The following is a 12,728-nucleotide window of genomic DNA, read 5'->3' on the forward strand; positions in this document are numbered from 1 at the left end:
AAAGACACCTTCCTATGTGCTTTTATATTAAAAGAAATTTCTAAGTTTTCCATTCGAATATAAATCTTACAGAAAATGAGAAAACCCTAGGAAAGAAGGCTGATTAAAATTTGATAAGACTAAAAGGCAAGACTGAAAAAGGTCTGACGTGGGCCAACTTAACATTTTCAGAAAATGGATTTATATCTTTTTGCAACTGGTCGTGTGAAGGTAACCTACTCTCCTGTCAGTCCAGTCATGGCATTTGTAGGCACTGAAACTTCTCTTGAGTGCAGGAGAGTGCATTATCAATTTTTTCAGGATCAAAACTTTTAATGGTGTTTTTTTTTATTTTTATTTTTTTTTTGAGACAGGGTCTTACTTTGTTGTCCAGCCTAGAGTGCAATGGTGTGTTCTTGGCTCGCTGGAACCTGTGACTCCTGGACTCGGGTGATCCTCCCATCTCAGTTTTCTGGGTAGCTGGGACCATACCTGGCTAATTTTTGTTTTATCTTTTTTGGTAGAGATAGGGTTTTGCCCTGTTTCCCAGGCTAGTCTTGACTTCCTGGGCTCAAGCAATTCCCCCCTATCTTGAGCTTCCCTATGTGCTAGGATCACCGGCATGAGCCACCAAGCCTGGCCCCAAAGAAATTTTTGCTCAGCATTATTTATTTTAAATGTTTACAAATTTTTCCTTCCCTTTAAGGAATGGTTAGTCAAGAGAAAGTCTAGCAAAATTATACTTTGGCAAAGAAACATGTTATTAAGTTCATCATTCTTGTGTCTCTTTTCCAGCGAGGAGCTGAAGTGCACTTAGTTCCCTGGAACTATGATTTCACCAAGATGGAGTATGATGGGATTTTGATCGCGGGAGGACCGGGGAACCCAGCTCTTGCAGAACCACTAATTCAGAATGTCAGAAAGGTGCAATGAACCTTGAATTCATGTGTATCTGTGTGGGAGGTGGGGGCTTCCGCTCTATACCCTGAAAGGGCTGTGATACATTTTATTTATTCAGGCATTTTTCAATGCTGGTATTTGTGACTTCTGAGGCAGTGTCAGTAGAGATATTCTGTAGGGGAACCAATGAGGAGAGAATATCAGAGAAAATAGGGTTTTTCTTCAGGCAAAGTAACTTTGGGATCATGTCCTTGAGTTAAAAGAACTGGAGTCCAATGGCCAAATGTATTTTGCTTTACAGTTGTAAACTGACAACTCATGGTTCCTTATCATGACCTTGGGACCCATAAGACCTGCAGGTCTCTAAAGAAATATTAAATTAGATTTAGTTTAGTTTGAATGTAAAGTACATCTTAATGAATTATTATGCTACAAATTTGTCAATTATGTCCTTTTTTATATTCTTCTTTAATTCAGTTACTATTCTCTTTACCTTCTTAAGAAAAAAGGATACCTCATTTTTGTTCATTCAGAAGCAACATTTTTTGGAACTGTACTAATTGGTTAATAAAAATTCTCCCTGATTTAGATTTTGGAGAGTGATCGCAAGGAGCCATTGTTTGGAATCAGTACAGGAAACTTAATAACAGGATTGGCTGCTGGTGCCAAAACCTACAAGATGTCCATGGCCAACAGGTGAGGTAGTTTCACTTTTGCTTACAGTAAACCATCTCTGACATACTAACTAAATACAAAGAACTCAGAGCACTTACCTGCCATTTCTTCAGAGTAAATAAATGCACATGTACCCTAAAACTTAAAGTATAATAAAAATAAATAAATAAATAAATAAATAAAATAAAAAATAAAATAAATAACCATACCTTACGTGGTTGACAGTTGTTTGACTACCTGATACCACTTTTATTGCATTTTTGGAAAGCAGCCTTCTCTAATGATAACATTGCTATAATTTAAAGTTATTTTCCTTCTCTTGGCATAAATTGAGGTTATAATACTCAATCAAATGATATTCCAAGGGAAATTGTTCTGATTTTAAGCTTGATTTCAGAACATTGTAACATTTTAAGAAGGTAAGTGTGACTTAAGAACCGAGGAACCTTTAGATCCTCTTGGTTTCTCTTTTTTGCCTCAAACAATATTAATTTATTAAACATCAGGCTTTTTCCCATGGCCCACCCTCTACATAAAGTATAATTCAGGTCTGAGCAGTCATCTCTTTGTTATCTCCCTATAACTCTCGGGCTTTAAAATTATTGTAGTTCTCTTAAAGTAAGTCGCTTATATTTCTTAGTTTCTGTTAAGCCGGTGAGCAACCCTTTTTGTTATGAGTGCAATGCCCCCCTTTCTAAAACCGATTATAGAATTTAATAGACCTGCGTATTTAACACACAACAAAGCTTCCTGAATTGATTTTTGTTGGGAAAATTACTGGGATTAACAATCTGTGACTTTTCTCACAGAGTGATTTTCACTAAGCAATTGAAATTTTGAATTTTAATAGGCTTTACTTGTTCACTACTTTATAAGGAATACATTTATATTATTCTCTTCACTTTTCCTTTTCCCTATTCTTTTTCTCCTTTTCTCTCCAGAGGGCAGAATCAGCCTGTTTTGAATATCACAAACAAACAGGCTTTCATTACTGCTCAGAATCATGGCTATGCCTTGGACAACGCCCTCCCTGCTGGCTGGAAACCACTTTTTGTGAATGTCAACGATCAAACAAATGAGGTAAATGATGTCAATAAACCTGTTCAGTTGGTGATGAGAAACGCAGGGCTTTTAAAAATAATTGATACATAAGCATTGTATATATTTATGAGATACATGTGATATTTTGATACTTGCATATCATATGTAATGATCAAATCACACTAGGATAACCATCACCTCATTTTTTATTTCTTTGTATTGAGAACATTTCAAATCTTCTCTTCTAGCTGTTTTGAAATATGCAATAAATTATTCACTCAGAATATTCACCCAGAGTTTTTAAATACACTATGATGCAAATACCTTTCTCCTGTTTGTTTGTGATTTTTTTGGGGTTGAGTGTTGAAAAACAGCTATAGGTTTTCTCCCATAGCCCTCTGTGTTTTAAAACGTCATTTCTCTCTCTTATTCTCTCATCAGTTGACTTGTTAAGATTCACTATTTGAGTTATTAATCAACAACTATCTCATATATTCAATGTTAGTGGGCTGTTGGTCCAAATCTGTTTGAGCCCCATCTGGGTGGGTCTCTGGGACTTACTTGGCACTGGTGTAGTGTTTGAGAAGACCCTTGGAAAAGTAATTTTGGACTTGGGGATAAGATGAGGACTTGAGTTTACTCTGAACAGAACCCAGAGGGGTCCCAAAGACTGTAGACCAAATTTGTTATTTATTTATTTATTTTAAAGGAAAACACATTCAGTTGAGTCTTCATTGACCCATTTTCCATACTTATCAAAAAGGTCAGATATGTAAGTCCTTAAGATATCGGACCATGTTACTTAATAGTACTGTTAGTTACAAAAATTTTGTTAAGCATCTAACTCAGTTTTTAAATTTGAGCTTTATTGTTCCCTGAATAATACATAGCCACACTTGACATTCACTCTTACAGAAGGAATTTCTTCCTGTTTCTTATTCCTTTAGGGGATTATGCATGAGAGCAAACCCTTCTTCGCTGTGCAGTTCCACCCAGAGGTCACCCCGGGGCCAACAGACACTGAGGTAAGTCAGAAAGATGAGGCCTATTATGTATGCAAAAAAAAAAAAATGTATTTGTGTGGAAATTCGAGAAACCAAAATAATCACCCCAGATGATCTTGAGCAGAACATTCTCAAGAAGAGTGCTTTGGTAACACACATTTTGTATTAAAATCTCCCCATGAATGTCACAGAGGAAATTTTTATCTTTTTTAAAATTTAAAGTGGGAAAGCCCTTAAGAAACCCGAAGCGATGGTATTTTTATTTAAACCCATTATCATTCTAATATATTTAGTTCTGAAATTTACAATTGTTGTACTATGCAAATGAATTCCCTTTTGCTCTCTCTCGTTCTCATGACTGAAATGAAATTTTAATCCCCCATCTGTGACTTCACAAAAATCCCTATGGCAACTGGTTGTGTAGCCACTAAGGGAGAATAAACAGCAGCAGGAGAAGGAGGGGAAGGGTGTTGGAGGGGAGAGAGGGCATGCATGCACATACATAGATGATTCAGACGGCTTCAGAAAAGAACCACAAGGAATGCTTAGAGGAGTTTTGTATTTAATCTAAATATTTTTACTTTTGTGTGTGTGAGCTCTTAGTTCATTGTTCAAACCCATCTTTCCAAATAAATTCTTCTGGTGATATCCAGAAAAATCTGAAGTCTATTGTGACTTCCCCACACCCAGGGGCCTCCAGTAGCAAATCTTCATTGTCAGAACTCTCAGAAAAGACTTCGAGGTAAAATGGGGAAGAGAATAAGAGCTTTCTTTCTGCAAGCTCTGCTCTACTCTCTCATGTCTGAATTGCCGTTTTAGATATTTATATTTTGTTCTTGTTTTAATATTATTAGGAAATATTGGTTCTTAATAGCCAAAATCAGTATTATATTACCAACCCATGATGAAACTCATAAATCAAATTTAGTTATGTATATCATCTAACACATGCTAAGTAGTTTTTTAATTTAAAATTTAAATTAGCATATATTAGTACTTCGGATTAGGAACATTGCAATTAAGATGTAATAATATCCACTGTCACATAATTCTCCTTTTTTGTCTTTCCAATAATTGCAAAATGAATATTCTTTGTTGTAATTTGTCATATCTAGTGAAACAACAGAAGTAAATCCTTTGGCAAAGATTAAGAATAGTCTTCAGAAACTGTTTTTTAGAGCCGATAGAAATTTAAATTTAAATTAGTATTTCTAATTTTCTATATCATAAGTGATATAGCTTCAATTGTTATATCCACCTAGAATTTGATTTAGAAGAAACAAATGATATACAATTTACTAAAAACTTGGCATTCTCAGAAGGCATCTGATATGTTTACTGCTTGTTGGAAACTTCTTTTTTATAAGACTTGAAGTGAACAGAAGTGTTTATTTGATTAAATTCTCACACTAACAGATATTTAGTTATTGACAAAAAAGCAAAAAAAGATGAAATGCTATAATAAAAATTATTTGTTGCTTATCTGAAGTTCAAATTTAACTGGGTATATTGTGTTTTATCTGGTGAACTTAAGAATTTTGAAGCTTCTAACTAGTTGGTTATAATTTTTTCTAGTACCTGTTTGATTCCTTTTTCTCACTGATAAAGAAAGGAAAAGCTACCACCATTACATCAGTCTTACCGAAGCCAGCACTAGTTGCATCTCGGGTTGAGGTCAGTATGTGGGCTTATTTTTGGTTTATGAATTTTGGATTGTCCCTATCACATGAAGATTTTTAAAAACTAAGTGATGTAAGGCATACTAGTGTTTAATAAAAGATGACTGGTAATATTGTAATAGACTGTCATTTTGTAACTAATTATTTGGTTCCTTCTTGATGATGTTTAGTGGAACTTCTCATGTTTTGATTTAAAATAATGTCTTTTAAAGTTTACTTCTTCCAGAGTATTTGTAATAACATAACAAAGAATAGTGTTTAGTTTAGAATTTATTTCCCATTATCCAAAAAGCCATAGCTCTATGTAAACATGAGATACATTTCAGACTACAGAATCATTATAGATGATAGAATTCTTTTTGTTTCAACTAGAATAACTGTTATTCAACAACATGTACTGAGTATTATTTTACCTCTAAAAAGCAAATGGACAAGAATATAACACTTAAATCCTTAATCTGAATATGTATGTTAGTGTGATAAAGTTTTTACCCATTTCCTTCATAAACTACACACACATATCATTATTTAAAATTTAGAAGGATATATGTGTATTTGAAAAAATACCACACATAGATATATTTACATATATGTATATATTTTTGGATATTTATATATGTTTAAATAAAATGTAAACCTCTGCCAAAAATTTTTTACTTAAGTGAAAAACCTTAATAAACTTTGGAAGTCACATTGAAATCAGAGATGTTTTAAGTTATTAGTCTTTTTCCCTATATATTACGTATTTTTCATAACATTAGACCTTAGATGACCACATAAACTCAGACAATGTGGTTTGTCTTCTCCAATCTTGAAAATGCCTTATTTCCCCCATTTTAGCAGTAATAACAATGTCTTTTTCTTATTGCTTATAGGTTTCCAAAGTCCTTATTCTAGGATCAGGAGGTCTGTCCATTGGTCAGGCTGGAGAATTTGATTACTCAGGATCTCAAGCTGTAAAAGCCATGAAGGTGAGAGAATATGATCGTTACTAGAATTAATATGCTTCCTTTAATGAGTCTAATTAGTATTTTATAATTTAGATTTATGACACTACCTCTTTTCAAAGTTGCTATAATTATTTTCCTTAACTGTGCCTTTATAAATCTTGTATTAAAGAAGCTTGATCAAGAGCAAGAATTTCAACTTTCTGAAATGTGCACATCTGTAAATCGAGGAGGTTAATTTCCAAAATTATTTAGGTTATTGCCTCCTTATAGTGAAAACATATAAAGCCACATTTATTGATGCTGTTTATTTCTTTTGAGGCAGTGAGTTTTTCAAATATGCTTGTCTTTTATGTGAAAGAGAAATTTTGGGCATCTTTGGTGCTTTAAAGTACTTCAAGTGCTCTACAGGATGCTTCGGGCATCTCTGTGGTTGAAATGGGAAACTCCAGTTGGAGGAGCAAGGGCAACAGTACATTTTGTTCAGGTTTTAGAAATTATTATCTGTCACTGGGGGACACAGTTCTCCCATCAGTGCCTGGGAAACGGGATGATATGGCAACATTTTCAAGTAGAAAAAAGGATTTGATACACAGGTGTGGAAGGACATCCTTCCTGTTTCTTTAAACTCTCTGGAGATCTCCCAACACTTATTGTAGTAAAATAAAACTTTAGAAAAATTCCGTTGTATATTTAAGGTATTTCTCTTGAGGAGTTCAGTTGGCACCCCTCGTTGTGCTAATCAGGCCATTCGGAGGCAATGTGAGCTCTTGGTGACATTGCCCCAGGCTTTGCAGTGTAATGCCATTCACCAGAGACCAGGCTAGTAGAGGCAGCATAGAATGGCAACAGAAGACTAGGACAGCAAACCTGGGAAAAATAGTTGGCCAAAGGTTTTCTTATTTTTCTTTTTGTTAGTATTCTATAGTCAAAGATTTTCACCTGATAGGCGTCTGTTGAAGAGGTAGAACACAGTCTCAATGACTTTACTCTTTTTCCCATTTGTTTTTATTTTTTAATACTCTCCTCTGTTCTTGTACATGCACACTCACATATTTTTTGGAATAAATTTTCAAAACAATGTTTTTCTTCTTTGTATTATGCTTTAATTTCTCATTAGATAATTGGAGACTGTCCAGTGGTTTAGATTAGTTAGTACACAATCTAAGTGTGTTCAGAGTTTAGAATACATTTAACTGTATACAGTTTTCATTCTATTTGGGAGTTTTACAAATAATTAGAATTTCTATAGTTTGTATTTTAATGTGTTTTACATCAATTGGGTAAAGTTGTATAGTTTTAACTAAAGAACAGGAATTATTAGATTAGACTGTGATCACTTAGAAGGTTAATAACTAGAGGTGGATTTTTAAACTAAAAAAAATTGGTGCATATATTGCAACAAGAATTAGAAAAATCAGAATGATTTAAAATTAAGATTGAAATAAGCTTTAAAATAAATGAACACTCATCGTGTGTATGTATAGGATCTTTTCCTGTATAATTTGACTTATAAAAAATCGCCATATTCATTGTATAGAACATTCAGAAAAATACTTATATATACTAAAGTTTGTTGGCACTTTTCTTTAGTAGTGAGGCTTTCTATAACTTCTGTTGCTGGTATGTTCTCAGTTGGGACTCTATTAAAATTCATCACATATTATAAAAGCATTTGCTTACCTGTTTGTATCTTCCTGACATTTTCTTAATAATATTACTCTTAAAATCTTGAGAGATGACTCATATTGAGGAAAGAGCATAGGATTTGAATCATAACATTTGAATTAGAGCCCTAATATTGCCACTTATTAGCTATGTGACCTTTAGCAAACCATTTAACCTTACTGAATCTCAATTTCTTCATCCAAAAGGTTGAAATCTCTTTCATAGTCTTGGTATAAAAATCAAATACATTACTAAAAAGTGCATTACAAGCATTAAGTCACTATTTGAATTTAAAGCAGCATAAAATATATTTAATGTTTTATTCAGATCCTCCCCAAAGATATGTGGGGTTTTCAATAATAATTTCTATACTTTTATCTGAATATTTTGTTGACTTTTTAGGAGAATTTAAAATTGACATGCTAATGTATGAAATAATCAGAACCATCTGGCTGTATGTTATAATAATTATTTTGCTAAGTGTCACCCTCATCTTGGTTTATAAAACAGTTATCCTTAGTAGCCTACATAAAGAATTATTTTGAAGGTCTCTCCCAATGTAAGGAATGAGATAGAGCTATGAATACCTTCATATATATATATATATACACACACACACAAACATACACACACACATGCATGCATACACATAGTTTTATTTCTTTTACCATATGGTTTTTTAAATATGTACAAACAGTTGTATAATGCTTTTTGTTAAAGCACTATAGCAAGCATGAATCTAGAAAATAAATAGAAACCAGCAGAAGCCTCTCAGTGCTTCCAGCAAGAAGGGAGCACATTATTCTGCATTTTAAATGTACATTCAATGTTCTTCTTAGACAAATAAATACAAGGGGGAGCAGCTTTTTTTAACTTTTATTTTAGGTTTGGGGGTTAACATGTGAAGGATAAATAAGATCCTTTTTGAATAAGCAAATATTGAGGGAATTCATTACCACCAGACTAGCCTTACAAAATATCTTGAAAGGAACACTAAGTATAGAAAGACCACTATCAGCTAATACAAAAATGCATGTAGACACACAGACCAGTGTCACTGTAAAGCAACTACACAAACAAACCAACATAATAACCAGCTAATAGCACAATGGCAGGATCAAATCCACATATCAATACTAACCTTGAATATAAACAGGCTAAATGTCCCACTTAAAAGGAATGGAGTGGCAAGCTGGATAAAAAAGCAAAACCCAATGGTATGCTGTCTTCAAGATACCCATCTCACATGTAGTGACACCCATGCGCTCAAAATAAACGGATAGAGGAAAATCTACCAAGCAAATGGAAAACAGAAAAAAAAAAAGGGATACAATCCTAATTTCAGAAAAAACAGATTTCAAATGAACGAGGATTTAAAAACAGACAAAGAAGGGCATTATGTAATAGTAATGGATTCAATTCAAGAAGAAGATCTAACTATCCTAAATATATATGCACCCAACACAGGAGCACCCAGTTTCATAAAGCAAGTTCTTAGAGACCTGCAAAGAGACTTAGACTCCCACACAATAATAGTGGGAGATATCAACACTCCACTGATAGTATTAAACAAATCATTGAGGCAGAAATTTAACAAAGATATTCAGGACCTAAACTTGACATTGGACCAAATGGATCTGATAGACCTTTGTAAGAACTCTCCACCCCAAAACAACAGAATATACATTCTTCTCATTGCACATGACACATACTCTAAAATTGACCACATAATTATAAGCAGTTTTCATATTGCCTCTAGTTCCATTTTATATTTACTAATTTAAAATTTTTGGAATATGTTATTCTTTTAAGGTTGATTGAAATACAGGGTTCAGTAATATTTGTGGATCTCTGGACCAATTATATAGAAATGGTCTCCAGCTTTGCCAACAGTGGCAAAGATCACCTCATGGTGACCTTCATGAGACAGCCAATTCTTTTGGATAGTTTCATTTTCAAGAATTTCTTCATTTCTTTGACCAAATGCTTGTCTTCCTTTAACTTCCATTCACTAGTCCTGTTATGGATCTCTACAGCCCACAGATAACCTAAAAGCTTAGTTACCCCATGTCTCTTTATTTAAGTGTGGTCATTCTCTTCTTTAGACCATATATTCATGTACTGGATTCTTTTGTTTCTTTCAGGAAGAAAATGTCAAAACTGTTCTGATGAACCCAAACATTGCATCAGTCCAGACCAATGAGGTGGGCTTAAAGCAGGCTGACACTGTCTACTTTCTACCCATCACCCCTCAGTTTGTCACAGAGGTCATCAAGGCAGAACGGCCAGATGGATTAATTCTGGGCATGGGTGGCCAGACAGCTCTGAACTGTGGTGAGTTCTTATAAGCTTAATTGCAGAGTTTTGACATATGCACTGCTGTATAATATATTTTATTTGAGCTCATCTAATAATTGTGCTTTGTGTGTTCATAAAACCTTTCCTCTACTGTGTGAGAAAGCAGTTAGCAAACAGCCACTTAATATAGTCATATGATGAATACTACTAGTTAATTTCACAAAATAGCTGAGAGACAAAGAAACCTTTCACTTTAATGCTCCAGAGTGGCCAGTAGGTTTCTTGAATTTCTCTACTCTATCGCAGGATATTGCTTTTCTCTGTTGCTATTGAGGTCTTGAGAACTATTATGAATGAAAAATGAGAATTAACATCGGTTAAGCACTCTTAGGTATCAGCCCTGCAGCAATTTCCTCTCAAACACATTTTCATGATAGCATAGATCAGTCTTTCTACTATTACTTCATACTTCTGCTGAGTCTACTGCTTTGTTCTCTTTAAAATTCTTCAAATCTTTGGAACTGGATCATGAATAAGAATCTCTTTAGCTAGTTTGGGTAAGCAATTGGTGATATAACTTGTATGTCAAAAAAAAAAAGGACTAAGGCAAAATTAGGTGGCTAGGTAGTGGAAACACAAACCATTTTGATGATAATTTTTTAGCCCAGGTAGGTACTCATATATTTGGGATTTTTAAAATTATAGAATCTCATTATAGAAATGGACTTTAGGAGGAAAGGGAATATATTGAAATCTTAAGGCTCAGTATAATACTATGACTTTTATTAATAAGGATAAAAATGATTTTCAGAAGATGGTAATATAAGTAAAAGTAGCATCAGTAACATATTTTGTCAGACCGTCTTCAGAATTTTTATTTCAATTTTTTTCCCTAAGTGCAATTCTATTGTAGACAGTGGTAACTTCTCAGATTTTAAGATTAAAAAAATAGTTGTATTCAGTTGTCTATTAAAAAAGGCACAAAATTCAAGATTTTAAAAACTAATCCTATTTGGTTCTTCTTTAGGAGTGGAACTATTCAAGAGAGGTGTGCTCAAGGAATATGGTGTGAAAGTCCTGGGAACTTCAGTTGAGTCCATTATGGCAACGGAAGACAGGCAGCTGTTTTCAGATAAACTAAATGAGATCAATGAAAAGATTGCTCCAAGTTTTGCAGTGGAATCGGTAAGGATTCTTTGCTTTGGAAAAACAAGGACATTATTTGTCTTGTGTTGTAGGGAGAATGATTTTACATGCCTAATAATAATAGTTAAGATTATTATACTTGCATGCATTTTCTTCTAGAATTGTGTTAATAGTTTAGAAATATTGTGTATTACAGCACTCGATGCTGAAATGATAGGTATTAACATTTTACTTTATGCAAAGAGAAACAGAAGTCCAGAGATGAAGTGGTTTATCAAGGCTTGAAGTGCCAATGAATCTCAGATCTCCTGAACTGAAACTAAGAACCATACCAACTTGCAATAACAAAGCAATTTTTAACTTGTTTCTGGGATCAATCACACATTTTGCATGTGTGAATTCCCTGCAAATGAGAAATTTGCTTTAAATTTTTTTAAATAAAATAAACATTTTAGAATAAAATGGATCCAGTCATTAAAATGACTGGAAAACCTGTAGTTTAGATATTTAAGGAAGATTTGCTTTTCTGTTATTTATTTCCATTGCCCCTTATGCCTATCAATAAGCTGTTAACAGTTACCAGGAAAAAGAATCAACTCACTTTATATCTGTTTTTGCCCCTGACTTTATTTTTGACTTCAGGCTCATAGCTGGTGAAGTGGAGGTGCTAGGGGCAGTGTTAAATCCAACTTCTCCATGGTAGAAACAGGCACACCCTTAGGAATAAAGCAGGTACTGCTGGGACAACTAAAAATGGGTTATGTATGTTTCAGAAGACAATGCTACCAAGTATCTTTTGTGTTACAAACTTGTCAATCAAATAATCCCAGGATAACTCTGCTGCACAATTTGGGAAGCTCTTGCCATACATTTGTTCTTTCATTGCCAGATTTAATTATGTCCTTGCTTCCTCAGGAAAAGAAACAGGCATATGGGAAAGGTGTAATTACATTCCCATTGGTAGTGTAATAATATTCCATGACAGAAAAATATAGCCACCATATGTTGTATTCTGTAAGTTAAAAAAAAGAATTCCAAGCTTCTGGGACTATTCTCAGACTGAACTTGAAAATGAAAAATCCATTTATATACAGTGTTCCTAATGGCTTATTGTGGTAACATCAAGCTAGCTTCAGCAGCAGAGAACCTGGTTTCATTAAGACAGAGACTTTTAAGCTGCATGTAAAAATCGTAAAAATCCAATAATTCAATATGGCTGCCATTCTCAAATGAATGATGATTATTTCTGCTTTGACCATGGTTCTGTTTCAATAGGACAGGATAAAATTTACCGCAAAAGTGTATTTCTTAGAAGATATATATATATATATCCTCCCTTCTAGAATTTTACTTAACATTTGAGTAACAACACTTGCTTTTCAGAATGAGAT

The 12,728-nt window shown here is 33.8% G+C and overlaps 1 protein-coding gene across 5 annotated transcripts in view; it reads left to right on the plus strand.

Moving 5' to 3' along the window:
* The window catches only part of CPS1 (carbamoyl-phosphate synthase 1), a 201,593-nt gene that overhangs the window by 112,077 nt on the left and 76,788 nt on the right, over positions 1–12,728 (plus strand). For all 5 annotated transcript variants that reach the window (XM_063790722.1, XM_063790723.1, XM_063790724.1 and 2 more), the window contains 8 exons: positions 775–903; positions 1,469–1,575; positions 2,496–2,634; positions 3,543–3,620; positions 5,175–5,273; positions 6,154–6,249; positions 10,038–10,227; positions 11,219–11,376. In XM_063790722.1, the coding sequence (XP_063646792.1) occupies positions 775–903; positions 1,469–1,575; positions 2,496–2,634; positions 3,543–3,620; positions 5,175–5,273; positions 6,154–6,249; positions 10,038–10,227; positions 11,219–11,376 (996 nt within the window). The remainder of the gene's footprint in view (positions 1–774; positions 904–1,468; positions 1,576–2,495; positions 2,635–3,542; positions 3,621–5,174; positions 5,274–6,153; positions 6,250–10,037; positions 10,228–11,218; positions 11,377–12,728) is intronic.

The sequence above is a fragment of the Pan troglodytes genome, chromosome 13, assembly GCF_028858775.2.
Source record: "Pan troglodytes isolate AG18354 chromosome 13, NHGRI_mPanTro3-v2.0_pri, whole genome shotgun sequence".
Classification (NCBI taxonomy): domain Eukaryota; kingdom Metazoa; phylum Chordata; class Mammalia; order Primates; family Hominidae; genus Pan; species Pan troglodytes.